Source organism: Cyprinodon tularosa, unplaced genomic scaffold, assembly GCF_016077235.1.
Source record: "Cyprinodon tularosa strain WSP-4 unplaced genomic scaffold, ASM1607723v1 ctg322, whole genome shotgun sequence".
NCBI classification, from domain to species: Eukaryota; Metazoa; Chordata; class Actinopteri; order Cyprinodontiformes; family Cyprinodontidae; genus Cyprinodon; species Cyprinodon tularosa.
Genome location: NW_024039033.1, coordinates 896,807 through 910,493, shown reverse-complemented (window position 1 = coordinate 910,493; position 13,687 = coordinate 896,807). Strand labels below are relative to the sequence as shown.

The 13,687-nt window shown below is 40.7% G+C and overlaps 1 protein-coding gene across 2 annotated transcripts; it reads left to right on the top strand.

The window, feature by feature from the left end:
• The first annotated feature begins 4,020 nt into the window (after positions 1-4,020).
• LOC119788662 (deoxynucleotidyltransferase terminal-interacting protein 1) lies at positions 4,021-11,706 on the top strand. Of its 2 annotated transcripts, none has more exons than XM_038293220.1 (13): positions 4,021-4,356; positions 5,397-5,467; positions 5,559-5,655; positions 5,732-5,830; positions 5,914-5,973; positions 6,056-6,112; positions 8,057-8,112; positions 8,185-8,230; positions 9,299-9,357; positions 10,343-10,403; positions 10,486-10,557; positions 11,023-11,078; positions 11,489-11,706. In XM_038293220.1, exons 1-13 carry the CDS (start codon positions 4,282-4,284, stop codon positions 11,595-11,597), a joined length of 918 nt encoding a protein of 305 aa, XP_038149148.1. In that variant the 5' UTR covers positions 4,021-4,281; the 3' UTR covers positions 11,598-11,706. The 2 variants fall into 2 exon arrangements, with proteins under 2 accessions (XP_038149148.1, XP_038149150.1); XM_038293222.1 differs by having other exon boundaries at positions 4,022-4,356; positions 8,188-8,230.
• Positions 11,707-13,687: the final 1,981 nt, after the last annotated feature.

Below are 13,687 nucleotides of genomic sequence, written 5' to 3'. Positions count from 1 at the left end.
GATTGGGCTTTGCATGTTTATTAACCAAATGAGACCACAGCTTTAGCTTAGTGTGACATTCTGCAGTGGGGAGGAAATAGATAAATAGATTTAAACCTTTTAACAAATTAAAAATCAGAGTTTACAGACTGACATTTTAGCAATTCTGTAAAACTAGGTTCAACATTGGAAGATTAATTAAATAATTTGTTGCCAAGATGTCTGGAACCTGTGGTTCTTTGTATCTCTGGATAAAAGAGATGAAAAACAAAGCACAAGTTGTTAGTTTTGTCACCAAGTAGTGATGGGTCCATGAAGCGTTTCAACACACTGGCAAACTATTGATCCTGTGTCACTAAATACTGACACCTGCTGGACATTTAAAATCACTACAGGCAGCCTCTAACAGACTAAACTGATTAATCAATTTTCTGCTATGATGTAATATTTCCTATCTTTTTCAAAATTGAAAATATGTTTATTTTAGTTGCAATTTATAAATATGAACATATAACTGGAAGATGTAAGTGAACATGTTAATAAGGATGTTTGTAGACTAGGATTTATTTATTTAAAATAATAAGTACAGTATGAACAGCAAACTATGAGTCTATTTGGATTCAGATAAGTTGAGTGATAACTGAAACAGGATGACACAAGAAAATTGAAATAAAAACTGAGATCAAAATGTTCCCACATGGCTGAGAACTTTCTTTTGCCCTGAAGCTGCTCCATATTTTTTAATTAATTTGACAGTACTCTACAAAAGGTGGGAGATTTCTTTGGCAAATGCGTTGCATTGACAGATGCACTAATGAACACAAGGGACATGAGCCGGAACTAGTTTTGCTGGACCCATCACCAGGTTAAAGCGCTATATTATCCCAATAAAAGGACACTAATGCAGCTGCAATATGTTTTTAGATAAAATTTTCTTTAAAGGTACAACATATAACAAATGTGGCTTTTTATTAATAAAAATCAAGTTGGACAACTCTTGATTGTTTTAGATTTTGAACTGGAATGGATATAATCCAATGTGTAACAAATGCAGATAATAAAACCCACTTGTTCAGCAACAAAATGTGCATAATATCAAAAAATGGGTGGATGAAATATTTTAGTGATATCAGTTTTAAGAAATGTTGAATTTTGAAATGGTACATATGTAGGAAAACAGGCCACAAACGTATCTCCCCTGGATTCAAACATCATAGGATGAGACTAAAAGGAAAGATAAATGATGTCTGATTTAACAATCTGGACACAGTTCCTTGATTTACCTCTCCAGCCCGCCATCCTTCGGAACTCTGATCTTCATGTGGGTCCAGGTGGAGAAGTTCTCCAGAATTTAGGCCGCTAAGCCAACAGGTGAGTAATTCAGTCCACGTCCTGCACAAACATTTGAATGTAATACCAGCCAATGCTGCATATATTTAAAACATAGGCAGCAGTCTTCAGTCACTTTGACCGGTCTTTAAAGTAGTCAGTAAGCTTCTATTTTTATAATTCTAACCTGCATTGTGAGGTTTAATTAAATTCTATTTATTTCTATAATGCCAATTCACAACAAACGTATGTAATATAAGGCGCCTGTGCCTTTTTCTTCATTTATTTTATTGCTTTTTTTTTGTTTTTAATCCGAACCCTAAATTCGATGCTTGTTGTTTTAATCAGCATCCGTCATTGTAGCTCTAAGGATGAAGAGAGCACATCCAGCCAGTCACAGTCAGAGAAACAGGACTACACTGAAAAACAGGCCAATCTCCAACATCTATAAACAAAGGTGTTGAGGTGTTGATGGCAACACCTATATATATATGTATATATATATATATATATATATATATATATATATATATATATATATATATATATATATATATATATATATATATATATATATATATATATATATATATATATATATATAAATATAAATATATAGAGTACTATATATATATACAGGTGCTGGTCATAAAATTAGAATATCATGAAAAAGTAGATTGATTTCAGTAATTCCATTTAAAAAGTGAAACTTGTATATTATATTCATACATTACATACAAACTCATATTTCAGATGTTTATTTTGTTTAATTTTGATGATTACAAATGACAACAAATGAAAATCTCAAATTCATCATATCAGAAAATTAGAATATTGTGAAAAGGTTCAAAATTGATGGCCCCTGGTGCCACACTCTAATCAGCTAATTAACTCAAACCACCTGCAAAAGCCTTTAAATGGTCTTTCAGTCTAGTTCTATAGGCTACACAATCATGGGGAAGACTGCTGACTTGACAGTTGTCCAAAAGACGACCATCGATACCTTGCACAAGGAGGGCAAGACACAAAAGGTCATCACTAAAGAGGCTGGCTGTTCACAGAGCTCAGTGTCCAAGCACATTAATAGAGAGGCGAAGGGAAGGAAAAGATGTGGTCGAAAAAAGTGTACAAGCAAGAGAGATAACCGCACCCTGGAGAGGATTGTGAAACAAAACCCCTTCAAAAATGTGGGGGAGATTCACAAAGAGTGGACTGCAGCTGGAGTGAGTGCTTCAAGAACCACCACACACAGACGTATGAAAGACATGGGTTTCTGCTGTCGCATTCCTTGTGTCAAGCCACTCTTGAACCACAGACAGCGTCAGAAGCGTCTTGCCTGGGCTAAAGAGAAACAGGACTGGACTGCTGGTGAGTGGTCCAAAGTCATGTTCTCTGATGAAAGTAAATTTTGCATTTCCTTTGGAAATCAAGGTCCCAGAGTCTGGAGGAAAAGAAGAGAGGCACTTCATCCACGTTGCTTGAAGTCCAGTGTGAAGTTTCCACAGTCAGTGATGGTTTGGGGTGCCATGTCATCTGCTGGTGTTGGTCCATTGTGTTTTCTGAGGTCCAGGGTCAACGCAGCCACATACCAGGAAGTTTTAGAGCACTTCATGCTTCCTGCAGCTGACCAACTTTTTGGAGATGCAGATTTCATTTTCCAACAGGACTTGGCACCTGCACACAGTGCCAAAGCTACCAGTACCTGGTTGAAGGACCATGGTATCCCTGTTCTTAATTGGCCAGCAAACTCTCCTGACCTTAACCCCATAGAAAATCTATGGGGTATTGTGAAGAAGAAGATGCAATACACCAGACCCAACAATTCAGAAGAGCTAAAAGCCACTATTAGAGCAACCTGGGCTATCATAACACCTGAGCAGTGCCACAGACTGATCGACTCCATGCCACGCCGCATTGCTGCAGTAATACAGGCCAAAGGAGGCCCAACTAAATACTGAGTGCTGTACATGCTCATACTTTTCATGTTCATACTTTTCAGTTGGCCAACATTTCTATAAATCCTTTGTTTTTATTGGTCTTCAGTAATATTCTAATTTTCTGATATGATGAATTTGAGATTTTCATTTGTTGTCATTTGTAATCATCAAAATTAAACAAAATAAACATCTGAAATATATGAGTTTGTATGTAATGTATGAATATAATATACAAGTTTCACTTTTTAAATGGAATTACTGAAATCAATCTACTTTTTCATGATATTCTAATTTTATGACCAGCACCTATATATATATATATAGGAAAAATATTTCAGGACATTTTAATGCTTTTTTGTACTATATATACATTTTATTTTGTCTGTTATATTTTTATCTTTAATGGCATCTTGCTTTTGTGCTCTATATAAGCTACTGGAACCAGAATTTCTCTGAAGGAGTAAATAAAAAAAAGTGAGTCTTAGTCTGAGAGACTCCCTGAAGCATTGAGACAAAGATCAGATCAGATCAGATCTGTGGGATCTGTAATCCTATAGACTTTGACAAAATGATTTTTTTTATTGTGTGTGTCCTCAGCTGTGCAGAAAAGGAAAAAAAGTAGACTGAAAGATTGAGATGATTGTAAAAGAAGTTGAACAATTCTCAGATCTCTACTGAACTTTCACTGTCACTGAAACATTCTCAGGATTCATCCCACTTTCTGCCTTTACTTTGAAAGATAGCAGCTTACCCTCAAGCTTTTATTTTGGCAAGACATTTCCCGGAAGCTAACCAGCTTCACCGAGGCGGAAATACAATAGTTATACTTCCTGGAAGTAATCATCAAATATTTGATCGAGTATTTATCAGGTGATTTTAAATAAACGTATAATTACAGAACCGAAACGGTATCGGATATCAGTGATATAATTCACCGTCAGTATCCACTGCTTTAGCCAGTGCTAGCTTAGCTCAATTAGCTGTGTTCGATCCGAACCTGAGTGGAGCTAAACGAACCGGAGCAGCAGCGTTCAGGATGGGAGCCCATCGCAGCGAAGGAGGCCGTGAGTGGCTGGAGCAGGTCGGAGCCGAAAACCCGGAGCAGAACTCGGTAAGAAAGCCGGACAGAGATGCTGCTAAAGGATGCTAAGCTAACCCCCATTGGGTTTTAGTTGTATTCCAGAAGACATGTTGACAATATTTATATTTTAGTGTGAAATTAGTTCTAGTTTTAGTTAAATGTATGTCATTTAAGGCGTCTGTTTCTTTTTCTTCATTTATTTTATTGTTCTTTTTTTTAAATCCGAACCTAAAATTCGATCATTGTTTTAATCACCATCGGTGATTGTATCTACCGTTCAAAAGTATTTAGTTTAAAAGGATGACTGATCTATTCGGTTCAATTATGTTTATTTATTTAGCGCCACTTCACAACACGTAATCTCAAGACACTTTACATTTAAATTGATTCAAAGTTTTCTATCTAATGAACACCAGTTGATTGCATCGACTCATTAACTGGATGCAATCCCTCACACTAAGCATGCTTGTAGCGACAGTGGAGAGGAAAAACTCTGTTTTAACGGGAAGAAACCTCCTGCAGAACCAGGCTCAGTGTGAGCGGCCATCTGCTGAGGCCGACTGGGGTTCAAGGAGACAGAAGCAGAGATACAAAAAGCAGCTGCAAAAGGCGGCCCCGTCCAGGAAACACAGAGACGAGCTCCGAGCCGGCTCCCATGTCAGAGGATGAAGAGAGCACATCCAGCCAGTCAACACAAAGGTCTTGATGGCAGCAGCAGAGCTGATATTTCCAAACAGGAACAGACAAGGCGAAGCTACTATGAAAAAAAGCAGAGAGAGCAGAATGTTAGAGATTGAACTAACAGATTCTGCAGAGTGGGAGAATCTAAAAACCATTATTACCCGCAACCTAACAGTTTGGTGAATCCGACATAAATTTGATCAATTTGGAGGTTAGATTTTAAAGCCAAATCGCACAGCTGATGATGTGGTGATGAGCGCCGGGTCGAAACCCCTCCTTACCATAACCCTCATTCACTCATTATAAAGGAATGCTTCCTTAATGCAGCACTGTGTAACTTTGAGCCACTAGGGGCGCTAGATCTCTGATCAATAGTTATCTCTGAGCAGAAGCCGTGGAACCTGATGATCAAACACAGATACGTTCAGAGACGAGGACGCCGCTCACACACTGCTGTCAGGTCAGTATGGCTCCGTACCGCTCCTATGGGTTCTAGTTCCAGTTTTAACCCGGTCCGGTCTAATCCCGGTCCTTCTCCCATCTGTGAGCAGCTACACAGATCCTCAGGTATCCATGGACCTGCTGAGAGCCGTGCTTCAGCCCAGCTTTAATGATGACATCATGGCCGTGTTCAGGAAGTACCAGAAGGTCTGAGATCACACCGAGGGGGGCGGGGCCACATTCAGGGTGGGGCTGGATGTGAACCGGTGTGTTTGTGTTGCAGTTCTTTGACAAAGCAGCGGAGAACGTGAAGGAGAACGTGGGCGAAGATGTTCAGACAGACCAGCTTATCAGGGAGGCCTGCAGGAACGTTCTAGAACATGTGAGATCACTTCCTCTTTCATTCCCTAATTCTTCAGTTACGTGACCACCCGCACTTACCTGGTTGTGTGATGTCATCGCCAGGCCAAACAGCTGTTTCCAGAGGTGGAGGGGAAAAGGGCGGGGTCAGAGGTCACTGTGAAGGTACTGTACACTCCTTATGACTGACCAATTAGAGTAGGCTGGGATCTGAGGTGTTTCTGACCCGGGTCTTTTGTTTCTGCAGAGATCCAGAGTATCTGATGAAGATTTTGTGTTCAGAGGAAGCCCAGTTCCCAAGAAGGTAACATGTGATCCACAATGAGCATCATAATCTTAGTTTCGACATCGTGATTCAGCTTCAGATCTGCTTTCACAAACAACAGCACAATAACAGACCATGAGAGGAAAATGGAGCCAACTCAGGCTACATTCACACTACAGCCTGAAGTGACCCAAATCTAATTTATTTGCCCATATGCGACCTGTATCTGATCTTTTCATGGCTGTCTGAACAACACAGATCGGATTTTTTCCCCAATGTGACCCAGACCTCCTGGCTCTGTGGTCCTGAATCCAATACGAATCTGATCTTTTCAAATGCGAGCTGTGTCTGGACGGCCAGGTTGCATTCATCTGACTTGAACGCCATTAATACCTGACAAAGGTCACTATTCTGGGTCTTGCTCTGAAGATGCGGCAAGAAAAACAACAACTATGGTGGACCATGATGCAGAGAGCGGTATTTATGTTTAACCATCTTAAAAAGATTGCGTTTTTTATGGTTAGGAAAAATCGCACAGTGCATAGAGCACAGTGGCTGAGAAATTAGATTAACAGTGAATATTTAAAGTTTGTTTCATTTAAAGTTTCATTTGTTTAGATATTCTTTGCTGTGTTAAGTTTTGTTAAATTTAAAAAGGACTACCCTTGAAGAACCGTGCCGAGAACAGTCTGAGTTTAGTAACTGAGATAACTTATCGTGTGTAAATGGAAAGCAAACTGAACTGAACCGAGCTAGACACAACCGGACCGAGCTAACTGCAGACCAGTTCCAGAGGTGGGCTCGGCTCGGTTTTTCCCTGGCTCGGTTCTCTGATAACAAGAGCGCATGAGCAGAACGCGCCATCTCCGTCTGGCTGCACATCCTGATTCACACTCCATTCCAGTAGATGGCGGTAATGCCCCTCTGGAAGTTGCTTGCCAACCAACACAAAACAGAAGAAGAACAACTATAACTATAAATTTACTTTCTGAAGTAAATCCACGAAAGGCTGCCGTCTTCGCCTGACCCTCCGCAATCACCGAAGTACAGCAATAATAATCAAGCATAACTTTCTGAATGTGACGGGGCGCCACCATTTTGATTTGCTTGATTCCCTCCTGCTTTCTCTTCTTCTTCTTGTGTTTTATGGCGGTTGGCAAACAACTTTTGGTGCATTACCGCCACCAACTGCTTGATTTCCTCCTTCAATACTGGCAGTAATACCACAGATCGTCACTAGGAGTCGAGAAACCGAGATAGAGTGATGTGTAAACGGTCGTCAGAACCGAGCTCGGCCTGGTTAACTGATCCGAGCTCGGACCGGTCTCGGCATGGATCGGTTTTTCAAGGGTAGTGTAAATGGGGTATATTTGAAGTTTCCCTCATTTATCGTTTAATTCTTAATGTTAGTACCTGAATTGAAATCTGTTTTGTTGACCTCTGTTTTTGGGCCCAATTTATCATTTTTTTAACACTTTTTTTAAATAAGTTAAGAGGTTTTTCTTTCAAACTTTTCAGTGGTTTTCTGGCTGGTTTGTGCAAATCCATCACACTGACAAACTACAGAAGGTCTGATGGAAACAAGCGCTCATCCCTCTCCTTCACAATGTCTATAAGGAGTCGTGGTTGTTTGAAGTCACTCTTTGATTCAGGAGTTTATAATTACTGCATAGAAACACCTTGAATAGCAAGCAGGAGCTGCCTGCCATGTGTTTTCTCACTTCATACAAACCAGGCTAGTGTGTCAGCCAAGATTACTCTGCTATGTATCGCAACATGAGCCAAAATGGATTAGATTAGATTAGCTGCTACACAGATGTTCTGGGTTCGAGTCCTGACCAGGAAGGACTTTCCCTGCATGTCTCCTCCATTTAAAGACTGTTAAAAAAAAAAGACAAGTGATTGAAATGTTTTTTTGTGATTTTAATGTAATCATTGCCTGGGTGTTGATATTCAGTCTATCCGATGGTTCTGTGTCCTCAGAGAAAAAGTCGTCCAGGTCCCGTCGCCTCCTCTGACCGTCAGGTCGGCTACCCTCTGTGAGTAACTAACAGATGACATCATCAGTACCCAGTTAGATGAGAGCATCTAATCAGTTTCTGCTTTGTCAGCAGAGTAAAGCCGAAGGCGGAGCCAGTAAAGAGGGAGGGGCCAAAGGTGAGTCTGTCTTAAAGTGTAACTTAACCCAACTTTGAAGCAAACATTTAACAGGTTTTAGTAGCCACATTTTAACCCATAGAGGGAATAACCAGGACGGCTGTAAACTATATATTGCAGAATTAAAGTTAACATGAAAATGTTAACATTTACACAGTACTGCAAAGATGGCATCTTTAAAGGCCAAATTATTCATTCATTCTGTTTTTGAGCCCCAACAATCAGAGCTTTAAATTAATGTTGAAAAAACTCTAAATCATGTCAGACTCTGCATCAAAGTGACCATATCAGTGTTTTTTTTTACACTCTACACTGTCTGTACAAAACGACAATAAATGTTGTCTAAAGGCTGACTTATACTTCATTACCAGGTGTTGCAGTGAACGCATAGACGTCCCCGCCCCCTCTGTAGACACTCTGCTGCACCTCTCCCAAATTATAGGTGACCGCAGACATTGCTGCAGAGACGAGGCCTCTGATTGGTCAAAACTACATCAACTCTACACTATACGTATTTCCTGTTTTGTACCTTACCGGCTTGTGTTGTTTGTATGACCGCCAATGCGGAAAACGTCTCGTGAAGATGGACCACCTTGAAGAGTGAGCTGCACGAGAACGCGGGGACCCTTTTTCCACATGGATCCCTGCTCTTTTTCGCCCTCATGGGAGAAACTTGCCTCCACTTCCTCACTGACTCGGCCGTATCTAGACCCACAGCTAGTTTGCGATTGTCCCTCTTGCGTTGTGGCGTGGATTATATAGTGCAGACCACGCTTCAAAATTGAGCATAAATCAAAAAGGTCTGCATCATACCTGCGACAAGCTTACTGCGACGCACTGCTGCTGGAGGATAACCGGCCCCAAAGGTCTAAAGATGCGCTGATGCTCAGTTCCTGCCGTCTGGTGGACAGCTTAAGGACTGAAACCATCTCAGAACTTATAAAAACTGAATTTGTACAATTAGATAAAAATCACCTGTCAGTGATTTCTACTTGAGGAAAAAAAAACAAAAAACAGTTGACCCGTTCTGACTCAGTGAGTGATTGACTGTGGGTATCTGTGTTGCAGTGGGACCCGGCCAGACTCAATGACAGCAGCACATTCGTTCTGGGTTCCAGAGCAAACAAGTGAGTCACTGCTACTGATTTCACCTCTTAATGTCGGAAACAGATTTTAGGGAAGTTAAAGGGGAACGTCGTTTTTTTTACATTGGCCCCTTGATTTTACGTTATTACATCATGTTCATCATCATTTGGAGCCGTTCTGAAGATATTCCGTTAGGTTATATCCAAGTAACGTCTTCCTATGGGCAGCGAGTTGAAGGCACAAACTGAACTGTTTATAATTTATTCTTTATGGTACGCCAGCATTCATAACATGAAGGCCAATCACTGTCCCCCAGACATCTGCAGTTATATTTTTTATATTTATATGTTTTAAAAACAAAGCGGAATGTGTATGACGTCATCCGCGCGCCGGACTGGAGTCGTAACAGGCAGCCCGGGCCACAGGCGGCTACGTTCTACCCCTTCTATTCATTCGGCGAGCTAATCTAAATCGTTCAATTCCATTTAGAGAGCGAGATCATCTGTGGTAGCAGCACTAGACATCTTCCAGGCATGTGAGTAAAACTAGCAGCAGTTCAGCGGACTCAGATGATGTCATACACGCGCGGCTTTGTTTTTAAAACATATAAATATAAAAATTATAACTGCGGATGTCTGGGGGACAGTGATTCGCCTACATGTTCTGAATGCTGGCGTACCATAAAGAATAAATTATGAACAGCTTAGTTTGTGCCTTCAAGTCGTTGCCCATAGGAAGACGTTACATCGATATAACCTAACAGAATATCTTCAGAACAGCTCCAAATGATGATGAACATGATGTAATAATGTAAAATCAAAAAACGTATAAAAAATTTGGCGCTCCCCTTTAATGAAATGGCAATGACATCATGATGCTGTAAACCTGTCATCCAGTCAGCTGACCGGTTAGCAGTTCTCAGCAGGTTTATTGAACTCATGAAGCCATCTGAGAACATTCGGTCTGATCAAACCTTGATGTTAGTGCTCAGGAAGTGAGTCATCAGCTGTTGTGATGTCATCACAGGGCACTGGGGATGGGCGGTACCCGAGGTCGGATCTACATCAAACATGCGGACCTGTTCAAGGTAAGTCCAGCTCCGTAAATCCCGGTGAGCTGCGGTGGCCTGAGGGCGGTGCTGTGATGACCAGCCCTCTTTTGTTTTGCAGTATGCCGCCGATGCCAAGGATAAGCAGTGGCTGGCGGAGAGACATCACATGAGGGCCACCGGAGGGAAGATGGTGAGAACCTGAGCCAGTAGGGTCAGTCAGTAGGACAGTACTGGGACACTTGGTGCTACTTTAGTGTCGTACTTTAAACCTGAGCCATTCTGAGACCAGAAATATGAACCTGCTCTGCAAGCAGCTGTTAGCATCAGCTAAAGTTAGATGATCGTTTCTGATGATTTAAATACAAATACAGAATTATTCATACCGTTTATAATTTATTAGATTGTTAGCATAAAACCGATTAGAACCTTTCAACAGTAAAGCAGCTTTATCCACTGTTCTTAAGTCTTAATCAAGTCCGTGCTGGACTCGGACTGAGCCTCTCCAGACCAGTAATAATACTCAGAGGATAAGAATGGTTGAAGAAATAATTCTGTTTTTTATTGAACTGTTGGATCGCCGTTAATAACCGGGCCTGAAAAAAACGCTCTGGTTCTGTTCGGTGTTCTGCAAACTCACTCTATGTTCCTGTTTCAGGCTTACCTGCTGATTGAGGAGGACATCCAAGATCTGTCCCGCAGCGATGAGTACAGGTCAGCCTCACGCTTTAAGTTCCCTGGTTCTCCAGTTTGTGTTTGGGTCAGTCTGGTTCCATTCTGCATTAAAATCAAGTTTCATCTAAACTGATCTGATTAAGCAGAACAATCCCTCTGATCTGTGATGCTGGGGTCTCGCTTCTGGAAAAAAGCAGAATAACTGTTAAGCTGTGGAGGCAAAAACAGAACTGAGGGGAATAAGATCTGGATCAGAAAATTAGACCACCATCCGAGATGCATCTATGCACAATGCTTGTCCTGAAGCCTTTCCTTACCTGCTCCTCTTTTTAGCTGTGGGGTTACCATGGTGACATTTGGGTTTTTTCGCATATTGACCTTGGTAATGTCTGTTTGGTTTTCAGATACTGTCTGTATGTGGTTGCTATAGTAACGTGTGTGTTTTTCAGGGACTGTCCGGATGTGAGGATGGATGAGCTGAAGCCATTCAGCGTTCCTCCCTGGATGGTGGAGAAGATGCAGAAAGCCATGGAGGCACAGAGGGATGCCGACCCCTGAAGGTCACATGACCAGGAGCCTCTGATCCTGTGACCTTTATATATTTTGGTGTTTTTTTATGGTTTTGTTCTTTCTGCTTTTTAGAAAAAAATTAAATGTTTTTTGTGAAGATGCTTGTGTTCTGTCCCTAGGGAAGCAATATCACTTCTTGTGATCAGCTGACCATTTTTCTGAAACTCCAGATGTGTCTGAGTATCAAGAGAATTCATAGAGCTAAAAATATAACTATGATGTATCTATTATAGACATATCTACAGTGAGGAAAATAAGTATTTGGATACCCTCCCTATTTTACAAGTTGTCCCACTTAGAAGTCATGGAGTGTCTGAAATTGTCCAGTGAGACATAATCTAAACGAAAAAATCCAAAAATGAAAATGTATGATTTTTAACTATTTATTTGTATGATACAGCTGCAAATAAGTATTTGAACACCTAAGAAAATCAATCTTAATATTTGGTACAGTAGCCTTTGTTTGAAACTCCAGGGGTCAAACATTTCCTGTAGTTTTTCACCAGGTTTGCACACACTGCAGGAGGGATTTTGGCCCACTCCTTCACACAGATCTTCTGTAGATCAGTCAGGTTTCTGAGCTGTCGTTGAAAAACACAGAGTTTGACCTCCCTCCAAAGATTCTCTATTGGGTTTAGGTCTGGAGACTGGCTAGGCCACTCCAGAAGCTCGATATTTTTTTGGGTTATCCTGGCTTTGTGCTTCGGGTCATTGTAATGCTGGATGATCCAGCCTCCACCCATCTTCAATGCTCTAACTGAGGGAAGGAGGTTGTTCCTCAAAATCTTGCAATACATGGAACCAGTCATCCTCTCCTGAATACAGTGAAGTTGCCCTGTCCCATGTGTAAAAAAAAAAAAAAAAAGACCATAGCATGATGCTACCACCCCCATGCTTCACAGTAGGGATGGTATTCTTTGGATGGTGCTCCTCATTCTTCTTCCTCCAAATGCGGTTAGTGGAATTAGGACCAAAAAGTTCTATTTTGGTCTCATCAGACCACATGACTTTCTCTCATGACTCTTTGAATGGTTGTTAGCCAACTTAAGACGGTCCTTGACATGTGCTGGTTTAAGCAGGGGAACCTTCAGTGCCATGCATGATTTCAAACCATTGACATCTTAGTGTATTACCAACAGTAACCATGGAAACAGTGGTCCCAGCTCCTTTCAGGTCATTGACCAGGTCCTTCTGTGTAGTTCTGGGCTGATTTCTCACCTATCTTAGGATCATTGAGACCCCACCAGGTGAGATCTTGCATGGAGCCCCAGTCCGAGGGAGATTTACTCTTATGTTTAGCTTCCACTTTCTAATGATTGTTCCATCAGTGGACCTTGTTTCACCAAGCTGCTTGACAATTTCCCTGTAGCACTTTCCAGCCTTGTTGAGGTGTACAATTTTGTCTCTAGTGTCTTTGGAGAGCTCTTTTGTCTTGGCCATGTTAGTAGTTGGATTCTTACTGGTTGTATTGGGGGTACAGGTGTCTTTATGCAGATAACGACCTTAAACAGGTGCATTTAAATTTAGGATAATAAATGGACTGGAGGTGGACATTTTGAAGGAAAACTATTAGGTCTTTGACGGCCAGAATTCTAGCTGATAGGTGTTGAAATACTTATTTCCAGCTGTATCATACAAATAAATAGTTTTTAAAAATCATATATTGTGATTTCTGGATTTTATTTTCAGATTATGTCACGGATAGTGGACATGCACCTACAATGAAAATTTCAGACCCCTCTATGATTTCTTAGTAGGAGAACTTGTATAATAGCATGATGTTCAAATACCTATTTTCCTCACTGTATGTGGTAATCAAATAACTATAGTGTCTGCTGAAAGAGCAAAACACCCTGAACATTAGGAAAAAACTATGATAAATATGTGAATATTTATTTTTTAACAGTAAACCCATTATAAGTAAGTAAAGTTTATTTATAAAGTGCCTCATACAGAGACCAAGGTGCAAAGTCTGGCTGCTGAAATCATGACAATACAGTAAATACTGAATCAACTTGTTTATATCCACCTTCTATGGATATATAACAGATGTTAATGGATTTTATTTGATCTGTAGT

Coding starts and splice junctions, on each gene's coding strand:
- LOC119788662 (XM_038293220.1), top strand. CDS start 4,282: ATGGGAGCCCATCGCAGCGAAGGAGGCCGTGAGTGGCTGGAGCAGGTC. Junction 4,357..5,396: donor AAAACCCGGAGCAGAACTCG/GTAAGAAAGCCG, acceptor ATCTCTGAGCAG/AAGCCGTGGAACCTGATGAT. Junction 10,404..10,485: donor AACATGCGGACCTGTTCAAG/GTAAGTCCAGCT, acceptor TTTGTTTTGCAG/TATGCCGCCGATGCCAAGGA.